Consider the following 14,780-nt stretch of genomic DNA (forward strand, 5'->3'; position numbering starts at 1 on the left):
GAGCAGCAGCAGCACGTCGATGGTGAAGGTTCGGTCGCGTGCGTTGAACGGTCTGCTTGGTGGGAAGCATCCGAGGGGAAAAAGAAACCACAAAACTAGTATTTTTTTTCATGTGCAAAACTATGCGAGTTACGTTCAAATTTTCCACAGCATTGACGTTGCTGAAGGTGGTAAAGTAAGGCAAGGAATGAACCTTTTTCAAACAGCTTTTTTTCAGCAGAGATTTCTTGTTGTTTTTTGTGGGAAAGGTTAATTTCATGCTCTTGATGCTTCGTTTTCGCACCGCGTGGCGTCAGAAAGGCACTTTAGCCAATCTTAATAAACCCACTTCAGATGCACCGAATGTACAAAAATGGTTTAGAACAAACGATAAAGTTTTATACAGGATTGTAGGATTTTTTTTCTTCTCACAATTACCTTTTTAGTAAAAGCAACAGCTATATTTCACGGGTTGCACCTTTGTTTTATTTGCTCAAACTATTATGATACAAAAAATAAATCTCATAGCAACGAAGTTTCAACCAATGAGATGAAGAAACTGTACAACAAATCCCCCTTGACCGCTACCACATTGACCAAACTTCCGGGAGGGTAGAAAACTTTTCAATTGTGCAGTTTAAAAGATAGTTTTTGATATTAGTATTGAGAAGGAACATAATTTGTAACATTTATGTAACGATGAGCAGCATGTTAAAAAGCTCCAATCATATTTAGTCTATTAAATATAACAATATTTCATTATTTTTAAATATTTTAACGGTTAGTGCAATACACTCTGCACTCACAACTTATTATGCAGCAGTATCGTATGTTGCATACCTTAAGGCGTTTCATAAACTTGATATTGAACGAAGCGCAAACTAGACTTAAAATATCGAAATTTGCATGCTACAACAAAAGTGAGAAAATATCATTCCAATTATTTGTTTTATTGTGGGACCAAACATTTATTTCACGCCTTGATGTCAGTCGGTGGTATACTAAAATAATTTGTACCATGGTTTGAAACGCCTAAAGGCAAATCGTAATAACATCATCCTGAGGAGTTAATTGCTATATTTAATTCAATTTCATATCATTTGTTGGACTAGATAATTAAAAAAGCATTCACAACTACAGCATATAGATTAATAATGCAAAAGGCTATCATTTTGTAAAAAAAAACCCTTCATTCTTGAGCTTTTATCAGAAAATGTTATAGCTATGCTCGGCAGGAGCACTCAAACCTGCAGAGTGGATAACTTCTAATAACGTAATCCTCTCCGGACATCGTCCAGATGAACTGTAAAGGTACACTATTTCGCCTCAAATCCGAAAGAAACTGCAACCAACGTACGGACGATGCGATATCTCCAAGCACTCCTCCCCCAGGAGTACGTTCTGTGTACGTTCAATTTCTTGATCGTGTTATTTCCCGTTGCGTACAGCTCCGCAACGTTCCCCGTATCATACATCATCACGTCCATTTCTCCATCGGTTTACAAGGTTTGAAAAGCACCAAACAAAACTACTGCTCGGAATGATGATAAATCCATCCGGACAATATGGAGATGAGAGTGCAGTTTTTCCCCCGTCCCCGTTTGCTCGTCCGGCGCTTACGTTGCAACATTCCACATCAAAGATTCAGTGCGAGATTTTTGCTGCAAGAATGGCAACATCGAAAGGATGTAACTGATGTTCGTTCTGTGTCGTTCGTGCTTACCGGTCGGGTGGGTGGATTTTCGTATGAGAAATGAGTGAAGACCACACACTCACACACGCCAGGAACAATGGTAGTGGCAAAAAAAGAAGAAAAAGTCGTACCAATTGCTAAAACACAATCCATTCGAATTCGAACGCCTCTCCCCTCGGACCGTTTGCTACATCGGTACCTAAACTCTAAACTACAAAAATGTTTGTAAGCTAGATGCTTGAAAAAAACGAAAAAAAGAGTCCGTTCCAATCATTCCGTCCGATGTACGTTTCCGTCTCTTTTTCTCTCTACATTCTCTTGCAGACGCACAGCATATGGTTCGATGACAACTTGCCTTGGTCGATACCACTCCATTACAGTGATCACGGAAGCGATTGAACCGTCGCTTGGCTTGGTAGCTTACTATTTCCCGCTGCTAAGCACGCACAACAGAGCCGATCTGCGTACGCGTACGACAAACCCGGCGGGATGTCGATGATGACGAACGTCGGCGCAAAAGAGTTGACGGCGTGTAGAACGCAACTGCACGCCATTTGGCGACGCGATGAAGCACGAACGTAACCATGGGAGCATCCTTCGACGGTACAGGGCTGCTCGGCACGCATCATCAAAGCACGCATCTCCAAGCACGTGGCACCGGTAAAGCGCCTAAAAGTATGCAATCCAATGACATTCACAGCAAAAAATTATCATCACCGTACAAACCACCAACTGAAATCGATTTTCAATAATTTCCCGTCCGCTCCGGTAAGCCCCCCAAGATCCGTCACAATCAGGTCCAGTTCGACGTCATTACCGACTCCCGCAGGGTAACGAATGACGTTGGAAAGTTGTCGAAGACGCCCTCAAAGACGCGCACTAACAGGCTGCACGCAAGGATAGCGGCACCTAGGCATCTCTTGAGCGTAAAGTTTCAGTTACGCATCCTTTGGGCAACAAAAAGCGATTCCAGAACCATTCCCCAGATTCCATGCATAATTGTTCATCGCTGATGTAACTGACCTTGAAAAGCTGTCGCTACACTCTGTACCATTCAGGCTGCTTTAAATAATCGACCGCTCCTTGCAGCTCGCCACCTAGCGGGAAGCGGGATAGGTCATTAAGTTAAATGGTTGCCGCTTTGGCTTTTGTGTTGTGCCACCGCTTCCGGGCGGCGATCTGTACGGAAAGTTACTTCGACACTTGCTTCACACCGTATCTAATCGCGACTGCTTCAAAGGCGCTGACTGCTGACCTGCTGACTGAGTTCCCGGGTAGCCGAACCGACCTCACTGGCACACGCTTCCAGTACTGCATCTAATTCAATGCTGTCGTCCTTTTGCTTACCACTCAACCCCCCTGGCGGGGCCTGATAGGCTCATTTGCATCTCATTGCGTTTTTTTCTCCTTTCTTTCGCGTCATTAACGGTGCCTAAATACTTCGGCTGCGCTCTCTCTCTCTCTCTGTTCTCCCTTGGTGGAGGGTAAAATAATGGTCCTTTGGGACACGTGTTAATAATTCCGATGTTGCAAGAAGCGATGGGGACGATCACAATTGCAAATTGTGTGCTGGGTCCAGGATGGATCGGTTGGTTATAGGAGTGATGTCAATTAGTGTTGAACGTGGCTTTTTGGTGTGGAATGATGGAAAGATGTAACGCGCTTTCTCGGGCACAACTAGACGCTCGATCTATTTTCAATGTGCGCGCTAGTTTTAATTGGAACACCAAGACGATGTTCGATTATGTTCTGTTTCTGCCGTTTCTGTGAAGGCCCCCTCACGCTGGAAGGTAATTTATTTACTGACCTAAATTTAAATCTTAATTTTCCGTGCCGAAGAAGTAATTTTACCACCTGGAGATGATTTTGCTCTTAATATGAAGCATTTACAGCCTGTCCTCTTTAATTTGAGGACAATTTCCTGCCAAAGCGCTGGAAAGACTGAGTTTGGAGATGCTTTTGCTCCAATCGGATAAAGGAAATGAATTTATTATGATTTTGAAGATGGACGTTGGACACAGGAGCTGGAGTTCGGGAAATGGCACCCACCACTAGCAAAAAGGAGCAATCCTAAGTTGAGTTGACAAATTTATTCATTAAGTTCGTTGTGAGGCTCGTGTCACAATTTCCTGCACGTTTTAGTTTTACGAATGTCTTCATTGGAGTTGTGCAGATCGTAGAAAATAGTTCCATTACATATTCATGTCCGTTTTGGTGAAGATGGAGAAACACTCTTCACGGAGCACTTCCCCTTTGGGATTTCAGATTCCGCCCTCAAAGCTATCTCCCCTTTGGTTAATCGTTTTGGAGCAGCATCCCCTGTACGGTGGTTATTAGCTTCACACACGCACACACAGATACACACTCGATCACTTGAGCAGAGCATATGTTTACCAACTCTTGCGAGCGGTATGGTGGTGTTGAACTACTACTTCAGGGAATCTTCGATGACCTACTTGCGGGGACCCGATTGTTGATACTACTGACCGCAGAGAGAGCGAGAGATGGTTGGTTAGCAAGTGGCTCTCTTCTAGGTGAGGTGTCAAAGTTTAAGGTTAAAGACGGAGCAGGATGGCACAACAGAGCTCCATGTCTGTAGCAAGCCGGTTTACATTGGCCTGGGCTTCATTTGCATCTTGAGTGTACCAATTAGTGAGGCAGGTTGAATGAAGCTGCGGTAAGAAAGGCGGACTGCTACCTTGCTATTAAAGATAGCAAATTAAGATGCCAGGGATCTCGTGAACTGCTTCGGAATGTGTTGGAACACTACTAGACGACTAATAAAATGATAAGAAACATGTAGATTGTAAATAGGTGCAAAATAAGCTCTTAGCGGTATGGTTTGCCGTGCGTGTTGCATACCTTTAGGCGGGTATTTATTCTTTCGCGAGCGTTGGCATTTTTCATGCTATTTTCTGCACAGAAAACCCATAAAGTTTCGCCTAAACTGCTCCGTACAATCCCCATTCGTATGTAAATGAAACAATTTTACTACCTTTTCTTTCTCCCCTTTTTACATCACCCATGTCACGCATCCGTTCACCTTTTTTCCGTTTGCTCTTGCCAGTAATATGTTCATTCCATTCAGCTTGTACGGTGTCTCGGAACAAATCTCTTTATTGCGTGTACTTAATGTTTAGCCATTTCTCCGATACGGTCAGCCATAAAATGGCTCCTGACAGACGCACTTTCCTTACCCTTGAGCTACGCAATCACTCCGTCAATCGATTGTGGAAGGTCTGCCAGCGCTAACTATGAATTATGACCCACAACTCAACAGTTTGTCGGTTTTGAGCTCGTGAGAAAATTGGCACAGCTTGTAATGGGCAAAAACGGGAATGTACAGCCTGCGATGAGGGGCATGATTAGCATACGGTTTTTCCCTTTGTCGGTTAAAATAGTAAATTAATTACTGGAGCCAATAATTCCAAGTTCTTACCTCTCTAATTACTCAAATATCCCGTTTGTTTGAACATTTTAAATTTCAAACCTTCAAAATAATGTTTCCAATTGGCAGGAGTGAAACGTTTAATAATTAATAGTAATTGCAGCATTTCAATCCCCCTCTGTTTTCTACCATCCCGCCTTTACGGATCATTAATTAATTCCGCTCGAGAACAATCGTCCGTGGATTATGATTCATCGAACGGAAAAACTTGCTCCTTGCGCTGGGCTGGTAGTCTCAGGAGAGACACATTTTCTCCCAAGCGCTCAACTTTCCACTTTGGCTGCAGTCGGTCACAGACCGGTTTATTGCTTTCCGACTTTACATCTTGGCCAAACTTAACGCGCCCGGCCGCAAAACGAGCCGTCAGCTGGTGGTGGAAGCATCCCGAAAAGCTTTCTTTAAAAAAAAATGGCACCACACTGCTTCCTTTTAGCAGCGTTTAATTCGTTTCCACTAGACATTGTTGCATGAATTGTGAACCGGAGAAGGGAACGACTGGGCTGGGCTTCAATAACAGACGCGACGACGATTTTATGCGCTGTCTTCCTAATGTCTTTTTAATTTCTTCAAACCAATCCCAGTGGATGAGGAGCTTTCCCATGTTGGACCATTCTATCATTTGAGTGTGAGTGTGAGGGAGTTGCTCTTGTACTTATACTAGTACGTGCGAGAATCCAACACGTGACAATATATGTATAATCGGATCAAAACGATACTAACTATCTATTGCAATTTGTACCACACAGCGTTTTCTCTCGTCTGTTTTGTCCATTTATTTAAGCTAATTGTACCGTACAATATAAATGTGTTAAAATCTCAACCATACGTTCAACTTGAATTGTAATGTTTCTTTTGCTTCTTTGTTTTGTGTCCTTACCAGTGTAACGGAATTAGAAAGAACGGACGTTTCTTTTCCTATTCTCATATTTATATACTCTTCTTTTTTTATCATTCTATTGGTATGTAAAAACACTACCTCTGTCTTTCAAATGGGTTGAGAAGTTCAACAAAACACACACAAACAAACACACACACGCAAACACTCAATCCATCAACATTTGCTCAATGCATGCAGCATCGGACGATTCGGCACCACCACCGTCCGCCCTGCTTGGGCCGGTGTTGTTCAGCGTCGAGCCACCGAGAAACTCGCGCAACTCGCTATCGATATCGACCGGTGGTGGTCCATGTGCGGCCGGTGCAGCGGAAACCATCGGATTCGGTTGAATTATCGATTGCTGCTGAACCGGGCCGGGAAGGGTCGCAACAGGTTGCGTTTGCCGCGCCAGATGATGCGGATGGGGATGGTGCTGATGGTGGTGGTGTGAAATCGGTTCCGGCTCCAGGTCCATATCCATCGGTGTGGTGTCAATGTCTGTTAAAAAGGAAAGCGAGGGCAATTGTTTGTTAGTGCTATTTGCATTAGTGACATTTTACTTTATGCTCACTAACCTATAGCAGTCGGTGCTGGTGGTGCTGGATGTGTGTTTGGGTTCGAAATACTGCTACCGGCCGGAAGGGAGGTGCTCCCGGTACCGTTTGGTGGCTGCTGCTGTACTGGCTGCTGCAGTGCTGGTGCAGGTACTGACGATTGTGTGCTATGCGTTGGCGGTGGCGGTTGAAAGACCTCCAATCCAGCTACAATTAACAGGAAAATGAGAGAAAGGTTATAAAGTAAATTCCCTTTAATTGCCACCCCCATTCGATCACTCTACTAACCCGTGCTGATTCCCATCGCTTTCCTCAGCGCTTGCGGATGGGCGATTGCGGCCGGCGGTAGTTGCTTCGCTATCTGCGTCAGATTGCTCGTTATTTGCCCCGCCAACTCCAGCTCACCCTCGGACGGATGCTGAATGTGGGACAGATGGGCGGGCAGCGGTGCCGACAGCCGGTCCGTCTGCAGCTGGTGCAGCTTCTGCAGCAGATCGGAGTTGGTGCTGAGCGATTGCTGCAGCTGCGGGCCAATTTCTGCACCCTTCAGCTGGCACTCGAGCTCGTCCAGAAACTGCACGTCCACCCCCAAGCTGGACAGCGAACGTAAGCTGTCGAAGTCGATCCGCACGTTCGCGTACCGCTTCACCTCCTCGGCCACCTCGACCGGGTCGAGGAACGTTTGCCGTACGGCGTTACTCTCCTCCCGCTGCATGTGCGACTCGTACAGCTTCCCGTATGTCTGCCGATGCTCCCCGTTCGTCAGCACGTCCAGCAGATTGTGCGCCATGCCGGCCGCGAACGGGCTGTCCATGGCGAAGCGCAGTATGCTCTCCGCATAGTCCGCGCCCGTCTCGCACCCGTACGTGTTCAGCACCATCTCCGTTTCCTCCTTGCTCAGGTTGGCGAAGCGCGAATCGAACACCGGCGCAAACGAGCTGAACGCACCGTAGCTGAGCGGTTTCACGATCTTGGCGCTGTTGCGCCGATCCTCCCGGAAGCCCTGCAGCTGCCCGGTGCCGTACTGCAGCTTGCCAGTGTGCGCACCGAGCGTCACCGTCCGCTCGGGGCCGCCCTCGCCACCCTCCGACTTCGCGTCGAGCAGTATCTTCATCGAGGTCGTACCGTCCTTGTGCTGGCGCAGGAAACCCAGCTTGTGGGCGGACTTGCGTTTCAGCAGCTTTGTCCGCGCGTTCAGCGCGGCGCTCTGCACCTGGGCCAGCACCTCGTCCGCCGTCAGGTCGTCCACGAACGCTTCGAACTTGGTGTGCGGATTGTTCTCCAGCCGGATCTGTTTGCGCTTCTCCTCCTCCTCGATCTGTGCGTTGATGCCCTCGTCGACGGCGGCCGCCATCGCTTCGTCGGCCGAGTCGGCCGTGTGGTGCGCGTGGTGGAAATCACTGTCCGGGCCGTCGGCCGACCCGGCCGGCAGCTCGAACCCGAGCTCCTTCGCCGTCAGCTCGCGCATATATGTCATGAGCGGGCGCAGCGAGCGCATCAGATTGTCCGACTGCAGCAGCCGGGCGCCCACGTGCAGCAGCTTCTTCGCCGCCTTGTGGTACACCGTCTCCGAGTGGTTGTACTTGATCGCGTTCTCGCACATCAGCTTGAAGTCATCGCTGAACTCCGTCACCGAGCCGTACTCGTTGTCCTCGATCTTCTGCCGGATGGTGGAGAAGTCCATCGGCTTCAGTATGATGGACGAGTAGCCGGGCGCAATGTCGTCGGTCACGGGCCACGCGAAGAACTGGTGCGGATCGCGCTTCTCGAGCGCCTTCAGCAGATGGTCGAGCAGCTTGTTCAGCGGCGTGCGGCTCTGCTTCTGCTTCAGCACGCAGGTCCGCGGCTCCCGCCCGCTGCAGTCCGAGTTGGGCGTTTTCGGTGCCTGGCTCGAGCTGGTGTCGTGAAAGTCGATCTTGCTGCCGGGTCGCGACGACGACTGCATCGAGCCGGGGCTCTGCAGCGGTTCGTCCGTCGTGACCGAGCTCGGTGCGGTCGTCAGCTCGTCCTTTGGCACCAGCCCACCGGCCAGGGGGCCGCCTGCCTCTTGCTCGGTAGACGCTGCCGCATGCACTTCCTGTTCGTTGTCCGGTTCCAGCTTCGGAGTTAGCAACGATTCCGGCAGCAGCGGCTTTGTGACGGGCTGGGCGGCTAGCGATGTACTGGCGGCCGCAGCCACGGCTGCTACGGCCGCGGAGCTGGCGGCGGGATAGTGCACGCTTGCCACCGGATCGACCGTCGCCTGGGAGCTTTCGTCCCCGTAGCTGTTAAACTCTTCCTCCTCCTCCTCATCCTCCTCGCCAAGGCTCGTATCGTCGGTACCGCGGTGCCGGTGCCGCTTCTCCTTATGATGATGTTTGTGCTTCTTTTCGCGATCCTTTTTCTTTTTCTTCTTTTTCGATTTCTTGTGCCGCTCGGGGTAGTCGCCACCGCTGGTGCTGGTGAAGAGGGTGCTTCCGCCGTCCGACTGGATGCCGTACGCCGGCGAATCGTTCCCATGCTCCGGTGTCGAGCTGTTGCCACTGACCTTCAGAATAAGCTTCAAGCTCGGTGGCCGATCAAGGCTGAACGATTTCTCTGCAAAAGGAACAGCCGAAACGTTGTAAATTTATGAAGCAAACACCGCTGCCACTGCCGTCTCATCGAAGCGTCGGGAAACGGCAACCGGCAGGCACGCGGCTCGCTCTTCAGTTTCGACAGAAAACAAATCTTACCCTTGGCAAGTTCACGCTCCTTGCGTTCTGATTTATGCTTCTTGTGTTTTTTCGAGCCCATTGCGAACGAACTAGCGGCGAAAACCCGGAATATCACGCAAATCTTTCCCCCCGCGCAAGCCAAAAACAAGCGCTACAAATGGCAGATGCAAACGTAAACAAAGCGTCACTAACAAATGACAGTGGGCGCCAGTACGGTCACAATGGAAGGCATCTGTCAGGCCAAAACACGGTTTTTGTGAGCTCGCCAACGCTCCAAATCGGTGCGATTTTCCCTCGCTGGCGACGCGTTTTGTAAAAAGTTGTGACGGTTTTTCACATTTGGAGCAAGGGTTTTTAAGGGTTCAATATGGCCACTTAAAAGCTCGCGCTGGCGTGCGATTTTGTTGGTGGGTAAAATTAAATGACTATAAAAATATTACACTCCACCACCTCCCCCTTCATTGATCCCACGGGGTCCTGAAATTTAAGTGTGTGCCATATTAGCATCTGCGCTTGCTCGTACATGTTCCGCAATCGCCTCACTCTACATTTCACCCAGTCAACCTATTTGTTTTTGTCTTAAAAGATACAAATAAAAGATGAAATGTGCTCAATTTTTTTATTTTTTTTGTGTTTGGCATTTATCTGGCTCGTAAACAAACTGGATAATTCGATTGTTTCGAATGAAGCAGGAATGTATCGCGAGACAAATAGCTCTGTTTGCAAAATTGAGCTACTTTTTGTCGCGCGAGACGTCGTCCCGCGCAACGTTGTAGCTCTATGTCTATTTGAACGGTGGCGGGACCGAGTTCCAACCAAGGTGCATTTAACAATATCAGGTGGTGGAATCTAGAGCATTTGACAATACGTCACTTGACGTAAGGTCCCCAGGATTCAACCTTTGTCTACGTAAATTATATTTGATAATATAATTTATCTACCAAATTTTTTCGTTTAAATATACTTTTAAAGTATATTTTGGACTTTGCGAGTTCTTATTTAACATTTAAACATAGATTTAAGTGTTTTATTTCGTGTTAGTTTACGAATTTACTGTATAATTCATTGTGTTTTCGACATGTTTGACGATAAAAACTAAGAAATCATTTATATTTCCTATTTTACCATTTATTCCGCATTATCTACGAGATACATGGACAAATTTTAAGTGAGATTAGAACTCTTTCTAACATGATTTTAAATTTCGTGACGAAAAAAAACATCAAATCTGTTGTTATTATTCCTCATTGTTTCGATGAATTCAATAGACGTACAAGAAAGGACGTAGTAACAAAGAAATCTGTTCAATTTGCTATGCTTTGTGAGCGGGATCCTAATGGTTAACGGTTTTAAAATGACGTAAAATCCCTCAACTATGGCGACCAAAAGGCCTTTTCCACCACCTGGTATTTTTAATCCACCTTGCCTCGACTGCGAGGGAACAAAAGAAATGCATTGGGGCATTACAATACATGCAATTGGAAGTGACGGACGTGTAAAATCCTATCTAGCGACTCAACCCCCAAGAGACTGGAAAATCAACTCAGTGCTGAAATTGTGAGTAAAAATACCGACGATCCAAATTGTTAATGATTATTGTTGTCGATTTCTTCTACCGGCATCTATTTCTGGTGAAGTGTGCATCTTATTAAAATTGTACAATACGCGCGCGCGTGTGTGTGGGTGTACGTCAAACTGCCGGGGCATATAAGTGAGGTTACGTGCAGCCGTAACCGTATGATTGCACAAAGCACATAGCAATAGTTAGAAGCAATAATTTCTCGCAAGCTAGAACACAAATTCTTGATGTAAAATATCTTAAAACGATTTTGTGATTTATGATTAGTTCGAGTGAGACAGGCGTGTTTGTTCGTTCATCGCGTGACGGTATGGAACGCTCATAAAACGCTGATACTGTTTTCCCATGCATGCCGAAAAGATCATAAATATCTTCTCTTCTTTAGTTATGTTCACTTGTGTTTATTTATGAACTCATTTTTGGTGCATAATTGGTGAAATAAAGCAATGTGTAAGTAACGAGTTTTTTCTCTTTGTAATTTAGGGCAAAATTGCATCATCATTAACCTTATAAGAAGTGGATCGAATCTGAAGATCAAGCAATAAAGACAACAGTTCAAACAGCATTTGCTTCCGGTAAGTGAACTTAAGCTATTCATGTAAGTGTGTGTGTGTTTTTTAAATCAGGTACAAGCTTTATTATTATCTTTGTTGTACAAATTAAATCCACTGTCCCTACCCACTCCCTTTCCTCTAGCCCCGCGATGTATCTATGAGGGAGGGCTTTTACTGTTCCTCGGAGCCTCTCTTTGCCGTGCGCAAGGCACCTAACACATTTTGATTTCCCCCCTTCTTTTTAACATTTTTCCCTCCCTGCCGCTCAGAATGCGGAGATCACCCATTCGACCATACTTTGGTCCTCCCTAGAGCCTCCACAGACCTCCAACATCATCTAACGTGATGCCACGTCCGTCTCGGTCGCTGCAGTCTCTTGCGCATCGTACATGTACGTATGCAAGCATCCCCTTCAAGCACTGCTGTCACTGCTTCCTCCGCTACTGCTGATGCTGTTATCGATGTTGTGCCTGGGACTAACAGCACCAAATCATCGAAATAGCCAATGATCTCTGCCCCTGGCGAGAGCCCGACTTCGAAACCCCCGTCATAAATAATATTCCACATTGTAGGGCCCAGTATGGACCCCTGTGGGACTCCTGCACTGATGTGTGGTTCGATAGGGCCTTCGCTAGTGTCAAACAGCAGCTTGCGTCCTTCGAAATAGTGTGTGTATGTGTGTGAATCACTAAGAAATGTATTTAATTCATTGTTTTAACATTTTATATATTCAATGAACTATAGCAAAAGAGCCCAAAATGTCACGTTCAATTTCACTCGAGCTGCTGTAAACCGGGCTTAAGAAGGATTTTTATTCCATTGCGCGTTTCCTGATCGTATGAATTATATTTAAAATGTTTTTTTTCCTTCGATTAGTGCGGCCCAAATCGTGGTACCATCATTCACCTCGGCCAAGAAGAATCGGTGAAAACTATTATGGGGTCCCGCTCTTCGGACAAAACATCCCCAATGCAGGCGTCGGATGCACCGACAACTCCTCCCCCAGGACCAGCAGCTGTTCCGGTAATGCCGAACGCCCCGGGTGACGCTTCCAAAGGGCCGACGTCAGCCATGCAGGCTCCTACAGGTACTGCTGCCACAACCCCGCTTGTGTCAGCATTGCAGCAGACGGCTCAAAAAGATGCTATAGAGCAACCGGCCTCGAGTGAGTCATCACAAGAACAAACTCTTCAACGATCTGCTCAGAGTGCAGCAGGAATGCAGCAGGCAGCTCGAGCAGATGATGCTCCGGTAAACAACTTTTCCTTTTCACCTTCCATAACTATAGACAATTTTTCGATATCGTTGATAATCGTCCCTCCTCTACGGGGATTACGCCGCGCAGGACAATGGTGTTCATCAATGAAAAATGCGTTTTTAAGAGCATTTAATAGACGATAATGACGGTCGTAAATAATCAGGACACGGTGCGATGGTGCAATTTCCAACACAACCATGAGCTAAAAACATTTGGATCAGGAAATTATTTTTTTTTTTCGAATTATTTGTAATCGAAATTAAACTAGTTCAAAAGTTTATAGTGTAAGGGCAATAAAGTGGCAACAAAAGGAGACTTCCACCCTTCTAAAAGGAGGTTTCCCTGTAGTTGTCCACTTTTCGATAGGGGTGAAAGGCAGGCAATATTGACGAGAGTGTAATGATAGGAGAATTAACATAGACATACTTAAAAGTATATGAAAGGCTCGTGATAAGATCATCTTAAAGGTCAAAAGGCTAGTGATAGGATAACTAGTAGATTGGAGAGTCTAAATTATCAAAAAGGGTAGTCATAAGAGAGTTAGGAATAAGTTAGTTTAAGAAATCTGTTCTAAAACTAGTCATGAATTCCAAAGAGGAACAGCTTTTAACCACTTTCTTCCAGCTTCGCGCGTGGGATCTCAACTGATTGCTATTTCTACGTTTATAACCAACACAATTCTTTGACAAAATATCTTTCCTAACCATTTCGTAGGAAGGCATATTTGTAAATTCAATGTTTCATTCATGTTTAGGTATTTTTTCTCTTTGACTTAATATCAGTATTGCTTTTTTATTATTTAGCAAAGCAGAGCTATCCCCTCATGTCCGGCGGTTCGCTGAAGATCACTTTCACAAATGGAATATGTGCCCGACATCACCATGCCCATGGATGAGCAGATTGCGAAACATCGTCTGGAGAATAGATGGCAGCATAAATGGCTTTTATTATTTAACTAATAAAGACTGACTAAACCCTCTGTCCCTAGCGTGTAGGCCGGCATCGCATGGATCGAGCTTATGGTATACAAAGTTGATGAATTGGCTGCCATCATCACGACACCGTATGCGCTACAGAGAAAATGTGAAAACATATCTTCCATGAAAACCAACGTAAGTGAATGTGAAATCGTTGGAGAACAAAACAAGTAATGCAAATTAAATATTTATCTCTTCCTTTTTTTGTTCCGTGTTGCAGAAAGTTGTCGCCGGCTGGTTGTACATGACTGCGGGAACCAGATTATGCCAACGATTTTGACGGGAAAGTTTAAAGCAATGTGGTGAAATTGGCCAACATAGCCCGATAAAGTAAGTGTGTTGAGATAAAGATGAACCCACCCAGCAAGGCTAAGACGAAGATGAACTTACATGATGTTTGCATTCTTCCAGATCTGGCTGCATTCTTCTTCATCGACCACCCCGCAACGTCGGCAATACTACTTCGGAACTCTGTAACGTTAGTACCAGCCAACAACATACCTTGTAATTCAACAAGAAGAGCTTAGGCAGGATTTGCTATCCAAGCTACTCGAAGTCTCATCATAGATGTGTCCCAGCTAGAACGAAGAAGACTGTTACTACAATTGATGTGATATTCAATATAAGACCGAACGCAACTACTCAAAATATTGAAAATATACGAAAAGATCCATCATATTAGTGTGTGAATTTGTGTTGACTACTCATTTATTTCCATGGAAGGAAGATCAAAATCAAAAATTAAGAATCCAGTATCATCGTGGAAGAATTATTTTCTTATTGATTACAGGTTCTAGTTTAGTTTTTCGTCAATTTGCACCCATGTAACCTTAATACTTTCGTAAAAAGCCATCAGCCATCATACATTCTTTTACAGTGTTTTCTCTTTCCTTCTCTCTATGCAAGAATACCAAAATTGAAGAAAATTACTAAAGCATTCAGTTACACGTACTGTATTTGTTACGCGTGCGATTATTCAAAATGTCTCAAACTGTATTTCGCGTGGTGCGCGATCACCTTAATCTAGAAACCGGGAACGCTACGTGTAAAAGCGGAATAAAAATGTGTCACAAACACTAACATGCGGCACTCACGCGTACGTACACTTATGTACTATTATCCTCGGAAAGGATAAACTAACACCCTAAAAATTGTAGGGGCTTCC

General features: G+C 45.7%; 1 protein-coding gene and 1 long non-coding RNA gene across 6 annotated transcripts; one reads left to right on the forward strand and one right to left on the reverse strand.

Annotated features, from left to right (window-relative positions):
• Positions 1 to 5,852: 5,852 nt before the first annotated feature.
• On the reverse strand, positions 5,853 to 9,424 carry LOC120903230 (bromodomain-containing protein 7). Its single transcript, XM_040312520.1, has 4 exons — positions 9,266 to 9,424; positions 6,840 to 9,128; positions 6,573 to 6,758; positions 5,853 to 6,495 (listed from the first exon to the last, which is right to left on the reverse strand). The coding sequence occupies exons 1-4, from the start codon at positions 9,324 to 9,326 to the stop codon at positions 6,164 to 6,166; spliced, it is 2,868 nt and encodes a 955-aa protein (XP_040168454.1). The 5' UTR covers positions 9,327 to 9,424; the 3' UTR covers positions 5,853 to 6,163.
• Positions 9,425 to 10,672: 1,248 nt separating this feature from the next.
• Positions 10,673 to 14,305, forward strand: LOC120903131. 5 transcript variants are annotated; one of them, XR_005739543.1, is made up of 6 exons: positions 10,673 to 10,804; positions 11,310 to 11,401; positions 12,257 to 12,631; positions 13,393 to 13,750; positions 13,836 to 13,945; positions 14,027 to 14,305. It is a non-coding gene; the product is annotated as an uncharacterized LOC120903131 (long non-coding RNA). The 5 variants fall into 5 exon arrangements; XR_005739544.1 differs by having other exon boundaries at positions 13,421 to 13,750; XR_005739542.1 differs by having other exon boundaries at positions 13,442 to 13,750.
• The last annotated feature ends 475 nt before the right edge of the window (positions 14,306 to 14,780 follow it).

This window comes from Anopheles arabiensis, chromosome 3, assembly GCF_016920715.1.
Source record: "Anopheles arabiensis isolate DONGOLA chromosome 3, AaraD3, whole genome shotgun sequence".
Lineage (NCBI taxonomy): Eukaryota > Metazoa > Arthropoda > Insecta > Diptera > Culicidae > Anopheles > Anopheles arabiensis.

What these genes read in the sequence shown, in the direction of transcription:
- LOC120903230 (XM_040312520.1), bottom strand. Translation starts at nt 9,326, where the DNA reads ATGGGCTCGAAAAAACACAAGAAGCATAAATCAGAACGCAAGGAGCGT. An exon ending in GGAGCGTGAACTTGCCAAGG is followed by an intron (nt 9,129 to 9,265) that starts GTAAGATTTGTT and finishes TTCCTTTTGCAG; the next exon opens with AGAAATCGTTCAGCCTTGAT. An exon ending in AGCGATGGGAATCAGCACGG is followed by an intron (nt 6,759 to 6,839) that starts GTTAGTAGAGTG and finishes TGTTAATTGTAG; the next exon opens with CTGGATTGGAGGTCTTTCAA.